This window comes from Serpula lacrymans (assembly GCF_000218685.1).
Source record: "Serpula lacrymans var. lacrymans S7.9 unplaced genomic scaffold SERLAscaffold_1, whole genome shotgun sequence".
Taxonomy (NCBI): domain Eukaryota; kingdom Fungi; phylum Basidiomycota; class Agaricomycetes; order Boletales; family Serpulaceae; genus Serpula; species Serpula lacrymans.
The window spans coordinates 566,959-579,907 of record NW_006763290.1 but is presented as its reverse complement, the minus strand read 5'-3'; the positions used below and the strand labels follow the sequence as shown (position 1 = coordinate 579,907).

Here is a 12,949-nt window from a genome sequence, read left to right as displayed (position 1 = left end):
TAACCAGTGTGTACAAGAAACGAGATTATTGTGCAACTAATGGACACAAGACACATCACCTTGCATGCCAGGGAATGCTCCTGCACAAAGACTCTCCCACTTTTAAGTGTTATATGTATGTTTGTTCTGTGGAAGAATGAGTCTACTAGTGAACATTTATGCTTTCCTCACCCACTGAGCAAGATGTTCTATTGAGGTCCCATACCCATTTTTTGTCCTTACTCACTGACATCCCTTTCCTTTGTCAAAAAGTAAACATTTTTGCTTAAGTATACATCAGCATTTTTGTTTTTGCTTGTATTCTTTCGCTACAACATGACAACCACATTAATACTGTCATTGTAACATTTTTTTGCTTTTGAATCCTTTCCTAATGACTTCAATGATTTTTTTACTACTTTATAATTGCTCACTTGTCTGCAATTCTGTATCCAATGCTAATGCTAGTTTGTTTTTTCAAAATTCTCATATTAATTGAGCATGAAAGAATTGGCAGATCAGTATGTTACTGTCGTACAATGCACACATGATAAGGCCACCATGTATGGTATAGTGAATTACCCCAGGCTGTAATCCGGACACCCCCGCTGGGCTGGCATCCCTGGTATTCAACTTCAAGTTTTAGTTGTTCAATGGGTCCAATTATAGTACCAGCTTCGGAGTTATAAATGGTAAGAGGGTCACTTATATGTTACAAGCAACTAAATTGCTACAGTATTACAGTATTATAGAAGGTGAAAATCCAAGTCAAGGTTCTCCCAGATTACTTCCCTAATTTGAGTCCATTGGACTGTGTTCCTTGCTGCACAAGCTGTGAAATACTTCTCTGTTACCCGTTTCGCATCCATGAGCGCCTGCAGGCCACATATTGAATCAATTAAGTAACACCATAACAAACCAGAACTTGCCATATTGCACATAATTCCAACGGTCCTGTCTTTGACAGTTTGGCATTGGGGCATGTTCTTGTCTTTGTTGGATGGGCTGTGCTTGCATGGACATACCGAGTAGTTGTCTGATTTGAAGACTTGTTCAAGCCATATAGAATTAAGTTTTTCCCTGACATTGACCAAAATTACTACGTCCACCTCATCCAACTTAATCACAGTGTCAAAATCCAAGCTGCCAGGATGAAGAAGGCTTAATCTATTTGTCCTCACAATCTCGTATAATGCCCTCTTTAACGCCCAAGGTAAATCCCAGTTTCTCCCTAGTTTAACCATTTCACATGCCCATGGAAGGTGTTCTTCATTCATCGCACAGAGGTTTTCACTCCAGTGACCTTTGAGGAGTTTTGCAGCCCATTCACAATATGCGGAGAAGGAAAGTGCAGTTGGTGCTTGTGTTGTTGCTTCAACCTCAGCAGCTTTCCCATCCCATGCATCAGCGACATTCCCTTAATTTCCAATAGTAGGCTCCTCCAAGTCACAGACTGAGCGGGTCAAATTACCGATGGTGACGTGCAACTCCTCATCAGAAAACAGCCTTGTAAAGTACTCTAACCTTTTGACAAGCATAGAACAATAGACTCGAAACAGAGTATTGTCAATCCTGATGACAATTAGACATTTGTCAGTTTCCCATAGGGAGGGATGCCTCATTGTTCTCACATTCAAGCTGGACAATGTACATCAAACCTGTTCCTTTTTACGAGTAAAGCATGGTGGCAGGGCTATAGCTTTTGTTAGCTGGCATTTGCTACCTGTAGCGTGAACAGGGATCAGCACTATATCAACCTGTGTCAGCCTCGAAGGGGCAGTCTCAAAAGCAAGTACACATTTAGTCATAGTAGCAGGTCACCGGGAGTGGTATTGGTATGCCAACATTTATGTAGTGATCTTGTTTGTACGCATTAGGCATACTTTTTCCACTTAACACTCCGGCAATACTGCAGCTACTTAACATTGCTGCTACACAAAATATAGTAGTTTGAACTTGAGGTGCAGGTTCCAGATTTCAGGCAGACTCATTAAGATGTGTATCACTATTCCCATAGCTTGGGCTCAAATGACATGCCTGGGATATGCCCTTATCCATAAGTCACAACAGCAACTACACAACGGGACAAAAAGCCTGTGATAAAAGAAAGCATTGTGTAGATATCCCTTATCAGAGTACCACACTGCATCTAGTACAACCAGACACACAGAGCATTAACTCACCAAAAATGACACTTATAGCAGCTCATGGCTGCACAAAATCTTGAACCTTGTTGGCTGATAGGTGTGTCATAGTTCCTGTGGATGGGCATGCTAACACCTGCTCAGGTTAGTCCTTATTCTGAGTTGCTATTTGAACACTTAGGTATAGAAATTGGGACATACCGGGATGCGGCGACCAACAGCCAATAATTTGGTGGATGTACACATTCAAATTTGATGAGTTGAATCAGCCCATACTGGTCATCAGCACTCAGAACAACAACTGGGATGACCATTAGGGACTTACAAATATGTAAACCCACACCACACACAGAGAAAGTTATTCTTGACTCCATTTACAATCTGATTCAAGTGCCACTTGAGTACTTGAAATGGCTGGAGCCCCGACCTGAACAAACTGAAAGGCTGAGGGTTTTGACCCCCAAAATAATAGCATGTTTGCTAGGTGAGTATGAGCTACTGTAGATAGGGAGTGCAAAGGAAGGGGGGAAGATTAGAGCGCAAGTCTCATGATAGCTAGAAATGCACCCGGCATAGGCAGATATTTTTGCATTATACCATAGTCAAAGCCCCACAACCCACGAGCATCATCACCACTGTCATGGCTCTGTATGTTACGATAACACAATTTTCGGACCTTTCCTTTGATTTTCATTCTCCGCTTTAACCTTGTTACTATAGTTCACACTCCGTGCCATGCGGCACTTTCCTTTTCGTTCTAACTCCACCTTCTCGCGCAGTGCTGCCTTTATTCTTCTTTTAAACACAAACTCTCTCATGCAGTGGAGCTGGTCACACGGGCTGCACCCTCTGACATCATCAGCCACTACTTTTATCAACTGTACAGTACATAGGTACAAACACTCTGTATTAGTATATATACCCCAATAGATCAAAGAGACTCCTCAGCGAGTCCTCCTGTTGTTAACCAACAAACTCTCTACAGCCTAAGGGGTAACTACTCCCCATTCACTACCCTTATAGTGGGTTTTTGTGTGCACCAGAGTAACTAACTCTTGGCTGTTACACTGTACTTTGACAATGATTATACAGGATGGAATTATAACAGAGAACACTTCCCAAAATCATCAAATATAACTACATTATCACTACGCATCTCGCCTCCTGGTTCCCCGTCTTGCTGTGAGCAATGTTTGATAATGGGAAGTGGCAGCATTTACTCTCCTAATTCTATTTCCCCCAAGCCATTGCCTTTTGCGATATCAAGTTTAAATTAGCCCTTTAGATCTCAGCTTCAAATTTTACTACTAGTTCTATCCCTAGTCTTGCACTTGAGTCTCAGCTTGAAACAATAGTGCCAATCCCCCATCTTACAATGAAGACAAATGAGGTGGCTCTGCCTATTGATCAAGCCTACCTGAAGCCAGAAGAGGTGGTGATGCAAGATGCTTTGACTTACTTTTCAAAGTGAAACAGTACAACTCCCGGAGAGGTACAGATTAATCTTGAATAAGTGAATTTCTTCCTGAAGGCCTGATGTTTGGCAATTCAGATTTCTTTTTGTAATATCAAGTACAAGCAGGTAAACCGGATCATGGATGAATTGTCAAAAACATTTTCTGTACCACGTTTCAGGTGATATCAGTCCAATCTAGTCAAAGTAAAGGGCTCACAATATGTTTTAGATACTACTGAGATAAAACAACTAAAACCTTTATCATGCTTGCTAATTTGTCTGCTGTTCATGAAGAACCCACAAAATATGTCCAACAGATGTTTGAGATTTTGCAAATACAATTTTATCAAGCCTTGAACATGGAATTATAACAATGGTAGCAAAATATAGATGCAATTACATGGCAAATAGATTCACAACCCAGATGCAACTGAATCATGTAAATTTGTGCTCAAGGTACACCCTGGAGTGTCCCCTTCCAAACTTGGGAGTCACGTGGCGGATATTGTATTGATAACATGAAAATAATATGCAGCCTTCTTCTGCCTCACTTGAATCTCTTTAAACTGCCCCTCTATAAGCTGCAATGCCCGCTTTCTATTCTGCAGTTTTTTTTCCATATGGTTTGCCTTGACACCAACAGTATCTACAATAGCTCATGCAATTTTGCATGCTTGCGTGATATCCCAATAGTTCACAATAGTAGAGGGTCACCACACTCCAGCTGAACAATCTGAATTGTTAGTAAGCTCTAACATAATGTATGTAGGTTGTACAAACTATACCACAGTATGTACAAGTTTTAACAAGTCAGAAAGCTTCAGTGCTGTATAATTGCTTGAAGGCAATGATTTGGAGAACTGAGAAACTATCTGGCAAAATTGGGCAAGTGGGTAGGCATAGTTGAAGAAGCCATGGCATACTTTGCCCGTGACTCGGAAGGTCAAAATTCAAGTTGTCAGTATTTCAAGTGCTGAAGGTTACACTAAGGCTTATATAGAAATCCAAGTCTGGGACACTTTTTGTGAAAATCTAAGTGTCCCACGATTTACTTGTGCTTTCAATTGTGACATGACATAGTACTACCAGTATAGTGCAGATTTTGGCTTGCCAGCAACTTGAGGCTCAACACTCAGTTCTTGCAGATCTCCAGATATGAGCCAAGTGCCTAGAAAAAGGCGAGGAAACATTTATGTTCTATTAATTATCATTGTGCTGATGACAATCACATGTGGTGGCCGTTGCAAGCTCTTCTTTGCTGATCAACGTGGTTTAAGTTGTCACCAATCTAGTTGTGATGTGTATCAATGTAAGCAAGCAATTGCACTACATCATCGGCAAAAATGAGCCAAAGAGGATGCCAAAAAAATAATGCCAAGAGAAATTTGACTCAGAAAAAATTGTCTCTGGGGCTTGCTAGTCAGGAAGGGAATATATCTTCGAGTTTGACTCAGGTACTGTATATAATCCTTTCTTGTGTCTTATTTTGTTTAACTGACTATGGGAAATCAGCCTCACTTCTTTGGCAAAGACGGCGGTTTGATATTAGGGCAAGGACAGATGATGGATTTAGATGGGCCTATATGCCCGGACCAGGAAGGCATATCTGTCAATATTTCTCCTAATATATTCTCTGACAATTTGACTCAAAACAACCATGATTTATTGACACAGTTGGTACAACAAAGTATGTTCTTGTTCACCTCAATTTTGATGATCTTACTCCTGTTACAATTGACATACCAATATCTACCTATGCTTCACTTTTTCGTACTCTCACTTTTACTTTTTCCAAATCACATGACCAGTCATGTGACCATTTACTTTACTTTACTTTACATTTTCAACTTTTCATAGTCACATGACCAAGTCACGTGACACAACACCTGACCAATGTCTAGACTCATCATGTGACCGGTCACATGCTAAACATCGGACTTTAAACTCTATTTACAACTGTACAGTACCTCATGTATTTTAGTATATATACAGGAGCAATACATGGGGAAGGACTCAGCAAGTCCTTCTGTTGTCTCCTAACAACTAACTTGTTCCTACCAAATGGGTAGCCACTCCCACCTTTTCCTCTTCTTTTGAGTGTTGCTTTCATTGTGCTCCAGTGCCCCAAGGCTGTGTCTTGTTGGTGTTGTCACAATTCCCAGATGTAGCTCATGATTGCTGTTCTAGATACAGTTGGAGTGGCAGCCCCCTCTGTCTCTCTTTCATCTCTATCATCTATAACTATTCCCAAAATGGCACGTGTACTAGAGAGATTTAATGACAACATGCCCCAAGCCTCCATTCCCATTCACACATCAGATTTGACAGCTAGTTGCACTATTTGTAAGGTCATTCTGAAGCTTGGCGTGGCATTTTGAACAGCTGCCAATTATTTTGGCCTCCTACAGGAGTACAAGTATTGCCCATCATATGATCCGGAAAGTATGTTTCTCAAGGTGACCTGTGCAATTGTAAACAGGGGACTCAAGAGTCACAATTATCTGTGCACGTGTTCATTCAAGATTGGATTCTCCCCCCTCCTTGGCCTTATGAAAATATGTCCATGTAGCGCCTAATGAATTGGATGCATTACGGGAGCAAACACAAGTCCGGTGTGAAGTGACTTATCTTATAGACAAGGTGTTGACTACTCCAGATTTTCATCCGGAGGACCTCCTAGGTTTTAACAGCAGGCAGGGTAACAAGTTGCTGGATTTGGCTACATCAAAAATCTCCAATCCTTCTACTGACGGGTGGAAAGAATCTAATGTCAGCATAAAAATGCTCATGCGGGATAAAAATATGCCAAATAAATGGTTTACAGTCTCCGGTCTTTGTCATTGTTCATTAACAAGTATAATCAAGTCTGTTTTCACTCATTTGTCCGCAAAAGTATTCCATCTTACCCCTTGGACATCCAACTTGAACAAGTGGTTACCACAGTCATATATATAAACAATATTATATACTCCTATACACTCAGACCAGTGAGTGGTCTTGAGCTCAGGTAGGTCCAAGTCTATCAATTTATTCAGATGCTTACAACTCTTGTCAGTCCTCAAATGCAATTAAATGAGCAGTGTTCATTTACTTTGTATGTTTCCTTGAGTTCTTCCTTGGCTTCTTTTTTGACATCTACTCATAGAGACTTATCTACTCTAATAGGATGTTGAGTTTATTATGGGGCAGATACATAGTATAGTAATAACCTTCCATCTTAGACAGGGCATTATTACCTGATAATATTACTATATTGACGGAGCCAGTGGAGTCCGGAGGAGTGTGCCAGCTGGGCCATGTTAGACGTGATATTATTGTGCCTATCATCGACGACCCGGCTGGGTGAGACACTGCCCATCCTAGATAACCCAGCTGGGTTAGTATATTATAGGCCTGCTTGTCTTAGACAACCAGGTTGGGTGATAGGGTGCCTGTCTTAGACGACCTAGCTGGGTCACAGGATAATGAGTGACAAGGAGTGCAATAGATTGCTGAGATGCAGTGTGGTCTTACCTCCACTCTTGATAGATATCTGAGCTATTATTAAATCTTGATAATTCTGCCCTCTGAGGTCCTGATGGATTTGAGGCATCCATGAGACATCTTTAGGCACATATTTACATATATAGCAATACTATTATCTACTTGAGTATTGGTATACCCAGGTCAAAGACAGTTGTCTCTGTGCTGTCTTTTGGTTTCTCTGTCACAGATGGAGCACCAATGCTGAAAACAAGCCCTCATTTTCCACTATATCCTGGTTTCAATGTCCAGGCACTGGTGGTGTTGAATTTTGAGCTTTTAATGATGACTTTTGTACACTAGGGACCCCTATGTCAAAGACTGAGGGCCCGGGCATCCCTAAGTTTGTGCTTCCAGGGTTGTTATGATTATGCCTCTTGCATGGCACCCCAATACCAAAAATGTTTTTCCCGGGGTTGCTCTTAGGTCTTCTGGAGGGCACCCCAATATTGAGGACATTTTTCCTGTTACGATTAGGTCTCTTGCATGGTACCCCAATATCAGAAATATGGTTTGTAACAGTGGGTGCTGGGGAATGATCTGAGGAAGGCCCCAGGGAGGGAACACAGGAAGGACCCGGGGAGTATCCAGATGAGTTGGACCCCTCCGGGGATGGCAAATCGTCTGATAAGCCAGTTAACTCACTTGAAATTGCTGATGAAATGTATATCAGACCTTTTAAGTACAAATCAATGTATGAACTCACAATTCATGGTTATATATAGTGGATAACATGGTGGGTAACATGGGTAAATCTGAAGAAAAAGTATTTCAAGATGGTGGTGTTACAATTGACATACCAGCACCTACTTACACTTCACTTTTTGTACTTTTACTTTCCATTTTCCAAGTCACATGACTGATCATGTGACCATTGACTTTACTTTACATTTTTGGACTTTTCATAGTCACATGCTAGACATCGGACTTTGAACTTTATTTACAACTGTACAGTACCTCATGTATTTTAGTATATATACTGAAGCAATACATGGGGAGGGACTTGGCGAGTCCTCTTCTAGTGTATACCAATATTAGTATGACAACCTCCCTCCTTTGATAGGTTGTACACTTCCTTTTCCTCCACTGAGTTGTTGTTGTTGTTGTGCTCCAGTGCCCAAGACTGTGTCTTGTTGGTGTTGTCACAGGTGGTGGAGTAATATTTGACATGATGGGACATACCTGGGGATGGTTCCCGGGCACTGGATTTGCACTGGGGAGTTGGCATTGGCAACATTTCTGGTGTTTGATTGTGAAAAATATCAAGTCCAGCTTTTATCATATGCATTTTTCTCAAAATTCCCACGGGCACAATTTGTGGCACCTGATCCATGTATAGCGCGTCTGAACCCTTTAACATCTCAGTTACTCAGGCATAACACCCTACACCACACTTTCAACCCCTCCCCAACCAAAAACACCATCCCAATGTTTTTCTCCACCCATGAAAAGATCTACATAGCCAACAAGCATGTTAGAAAGGCCATTCATTATGTACTGGCCCATAGGTCCTGTCCAACACAGGGACCAGTTTGTGGAGAGGCTGAGGGAGGAAGTAGTGAGTGGAACAGATGCAATAAGTGAGGGAAACAAAGCCCACCTTCTCACGCTGCACTGTCTTACTCCTCAAAGTGATGGCCAGGATCTCATCGACTTCAGCTTTACATCCCTGGTTCCCAGCCACGTACAATGGTTGTCCCCAGCACAGCAGTGGAGTCTGCCTCCTTCCTTGGAAAAAAGGGTAGCAAGGATGGAACAAAGGCAGGGCATCATTGGGGATCTCTATGGGAGGATTAGCCAGCTGGAGGATGAGGTAGCAAGGTTGACAGTAAAGGAGAGGGAGTACAATTAGACAAAATCATAGTTCAATGTAATATGAATTTTATTTTTCTTTCTTTTTTTCAACTAGCTTTCATTTGCATATACTTAGTTTCTCCTCATTCACCACTCAGTGTACATTTGATTACTTGATTTACATAAATTTGAACTACCTACACTACAATCTCAGTGTGATAATGTGTGCCCAGGACCTGTCTAACTCCAACACATTGATAAGCTATCTGTAAGTGATGCTTGGCAATATGGAAACATTACCCGGGAACGGTTTATAGCCAAGTGATCTATGATCTGTTCAGCCGGACTGTAAGATCATCTAACCCAGGACGACTACAACACTCACATCCCCGGGTACACATTTTAAACCCAGGGCTATTATGTACATTTATTAGATTACTGTACAAGAGGTGTACCTACTGTTCAATGCCTCCTGGGTTTCTTTACCTTTAATGTCTGATCTACCTTGGTGTCCTTGACTTGTTGAAGCTGCTTTACTAGACTATTATCTGACCTTGTCCTGTGTGCAATATTCCCGGGTTTCTCATCCATCTCCTCATGCCCACATTTGATGGGACCCTGCATCGCCCTTGTCACCATCCTGGGTAGAGGCCTTGCCTTTTCAGGGAAGGCGGATTCCAAGCTATTTTGTATTGCAGTGGTCATGTCCCTACAGAATGGGAGGATAGTTTTGCCCACCATGGCAAACTTAATATATGACCATGTCAAGTTGTTGTCCTCATCATAAAATTAGATTGTATGAAGGTCCCAGAGCAGCATTCCTACTGCCAAACATATCAGGGCCATAGTTGTATGGCCCCTGATACCTGTGTGGCCGTCCTGGGACCCCGGTTTAGAGTTTTATTGCCTTAATAAATCTCCAATAGAATAATGCTGTGGACATAGCCCCATGAGGCCCATGACAGCCAGTAGTCCAAGTAATCCTCTGGCTTGCCATTAGTTTGAGAGCTGGGCCCGGGCTTGTCCTTTGGCAGTTGGTACACTGCATCCACCAACTTCAGGTATTCCTCCTCAGTACATAACCTGGAAAGGAACCTCCTCTGAGATTTGTGTGTAATAGAAGTATGCCGGGGACTGTCCTTGTCCACTTCTTCTACACCTACAGATTGCTGCCCTGAGATAGAAGGAGCCAAGATGGGGTTGGGCATTGATTTGGAGGGTCCGGGCCTGGTTGTTGATTCCTGGAAGGCTACAGTTTGTCGCCTTGCAGCTGGTTTGGAGGGCCCGAGCTGGTTTTGAATGTCGGCACTGTGTTCATCATTGCTTGGAATTTTATCAAGCTCCTCAATCTCATCTTGTTTCTCATTGGTGGATTTGCTTCTGGGTGCAACCATTCCCGCTTTGGGAAGGAATCTCTTCATTGTTGCCTCTTTTTACCCTTTCTTTTATTGGCTACCGGGTGAAGACTAGATTTGAACCTGAAGGTAACTTTGGCATTTATATTGTTCTGCCAGTTGTACCAATGGTCCAACAGACCCCGGGTCTCCTCCTTTACCATACGTGATGGTTCCCAGAACTTGTACCCCGGGGGTATGTACCCCTTTGACAAGTCAATATAGTTGCCCGGCACTCTGCAAGCTGTCAGTACTGAGGCTTGCATTCAGTGAATCTACAGATGGAATATCCATGTTGTGAGTGAAGCTGATATTTTCTTTCTGCTGTTTGGTAGCTCTCTTTGCACAGATCCATCTATATCAGCCACATACAGTTCAGTACTCTGGATTTTTTAATTAGATAGAAACTTACTAAATTAACTTTGCCCATACTTGCCCCAAGCCTCCCATATCTTTACATTTTGCCAGTTGGGTTGTACCTTACTAAAAAGCTCAAACACAGCTTTGTCATTTTGCTCATGACTACAATTAAAGCAATCAGTTTCAGCAACAACACACCCAGTTTGAGAACTGGGGTCTGTAGACTACTTACAAGGACACACAGATGGTTCCATTTGTATATTTATGGGTGATGAGCACAAAACTCAACGTTCCCAGATCCCAGCTATCTTGCACCTGAAAGTCCTTCACTACTTTCCTACCCTTCATTTTAGCAGATCTTGAGTTACTATTTGTCCCAGGTGAGTAAAGGACATCATACTCACTTTTGTCTCATTTCCTCTGATGGCCCATTAATATACCACTCCTTGCGCTTCTCTTTAAGTTCAGCTAGGTCCTTCTCACTGAGCTCAGTCAACATTGCCTTCAGGACACTCTGCAGTTTACCAATATAACCTGACTGCCCCGGCTTCACTCTGTAAAGGTCGCACATCCTCTTCTCCACCTCCTTCTTCACTAAGTTGAGCACTTGGTTCAGACTTAAATACTTTCCATGCCCGGCAACCTTCATCAGGAAAAATGGGGGTAGCTATATAAAGCTCTATAGCACTATAAGTACTCATAAAGCTGTTATAGTGGTCAAACCTGTTATAGAACCTCTGCCATCTATAGAGCCTCATATAACTCTATAAATGCTCTTATAGAAATTGTTGTGTGGCTGATAAAAAAAAATCAACACAGATAGGATTTGAACACTCAACCTACTAGTCAGCTCTTGGGTGACTAAGCAACCTACAGGCACACATCACATTTATCCACTACACCATGAGAGCTTATAAAATATATCATCCAGGTGTTATATATTGATCTTTTATGGACTTAGATTATTTTTTTACTCGTTGTCACTACTTATATTTGGATAAATCATTATTCTTATTTTGTGAGTATCAGGGATACAAACTACTATTTCACTAATACAGGCTATATAATTAATTAATACTGGATGATTTATTAGCCCTTTTAAGCACCTTGAACTATATTATAACTATGACCTTTACAGCTATAGGAACTATGTAGGCTGCTATAGGCTATAAAACCACTTATAGTATCTTGCCTATAATAATATACTTGACTCCAAACACTTTGGCCTCTTTCTATTATTGAACAAGTTTATTAGATTAGAGTTTGAGGGAATTATAGATACTTCTCCCCTTGGTTAAATTTTTGCCTACTACTGTGCTATAAGAGCTATAAGAGCTATGATTGCACTGATAGTACTATAGTTTCTATGAATGCATTTATATATATAGGTGGTGGCTATATAGCGCTATATAGCAAAAGGGTTTTTCCTGATGTTGTTCCTGGGCTCTTTATTACCACTGTGGTTGTACAACCAATACCTGACCCGCTGCAATATTAGTTGTAAACATGATGATATACTTTGACAATTAAGAGTGATCATACTTTTTTCATGTCAGTTAAATCCTTGATGTTAGTTTGTACATGTCCTCCCAAAATTTCCCTGACTTCATCCCAGGTATCATTAAGTACACATCCCCATTGTAGAGAATTTGCACCCCAGAACTCTTCCAAATGTGCATTGAGTATTCCAATTTAGGCGTCATTAAACTGTACTTCAGGCATGATTAAATGTGGTATGAGTTAAAAAGTGAGGTGCATATTTGAAGATGAGCACTATCTTTCTTTTTTCCATTTGAGTGCAAATTTTCAGTCAATTGAATACCATATTCATCTATTCCAAGCAAATGTTAGGCTTTTTTTTCAGATCTAAGCAATGATATCATTACCTTAACTCCATACTGGGCCTTCGGCTAAGGCCCGGAACATGTCAGGTACCTCCCAACTAATGTCTTCCCTGATATATTGCTTCCATATATGGAAATTTAAATTTAGTGCCAGGTCCATCAAGTTAATTAGCCTTGTGAGGCCGCAGCTCGTCCCAATGTTTGGCTCCAGTATTACAAAGAGTAGATTGGAAGGAGTTCAAAACAAGCAGAGGTATGCGTAGAAAACAAATAAGTGTGAAAGACCACATATCCCGATCAACTTTGTCAACGCCCCGTCAAACTCATAAACATAATATGTTCCCCATCCAAGACATTGACCATTCCTTTTTTGAGCCAATGCTTATACCTCCAAGGAAGGCAAGTCCATTGAGTAAGCACCCCCGCCATTATTTGTCTGACATCGGTGTAGTCACA

General features: G+C 41.4%; 4 protein-coding genes across 4 annotated transcripts; 1 reads left to right on the top strand and 3 right to left on the bottom strand.

Moving 5' to 3' along the window:
- Window positions 1-725: 725 nt before the first annotated feature.
- Window positions 726-1,601, bottom strand: SERLADRAFT_431708 (uncharacterized protein; the record flags this gene model as incomplete). The annotated part of the gene is made up of 2 exons (XM_007312050.1): window positions 726-1,396; window positions 1,451-1,601. The coding sequence occupies 2 exons, from the start codon at window positions 1,599-1,601 to the stop codon at window positions 726-728; spliced, it is 822 nt and encodes a 273-aa protein (XP_007312112.1).
- A 6,992-nt stretch (window positions 1,602-8,593) lies between these two features.
- Window positions 8,594-8,953, top strand: SERLADRAFT_404498 (uncharacterized protein; the record flags this gene model as incomplete). The annotated part of the gene is made up of 1 exon (XM_007312049.1): window positions 8,594-8,953. One exon carries the CDS (start codon window positions 8,594-8,596, stop codon window positions 8,951-8,953), a length of 360 nt encoding a protein of 119 aa, XP_007312111.1.
- An 850-nt stretch (window positions 8,954-9,803) lies between these two features.
- Window positions 9,804-10,316, bottom strand: SERLADRAFT_431707 (uncharacterized protein; the record flags this gene model as incomplete). Its single annotated transcript, XM_007312048.1, has 1 exon — window positions 9,804-10,316. The coding sequence occupies one exon, from the start codon at window positions 10,314-10,316 to the stop codon at window positions 9,804-9,806; it is 513 nt and encodes a 170-aa protein (XP_007312110.1).
- Window positions 10,317-10,705: 389 nt separating this feature from the next.
- Window positions 10,706-11,220, bottom strand: SERLADRAFT_404497 (uncharacterized protein; the record flags this gene model as incomplete). The annotated part of the gene is made up of 3 exons (XM_007312047.1): window positions 10,706-10,811; window positions 10,882-11,016; window positions 11,054-11,220. The coding sequence occupies 3 exons, from the start codon at window positions 11,218-11,220 to the stop codon at window positions 10,706-10,708; spliced, it is 408 nt and encodes a 135-aa protein (XP_007312109.1).
- Window positions 11,221-12,949: the final 1,729 nt, after the last annotated feature.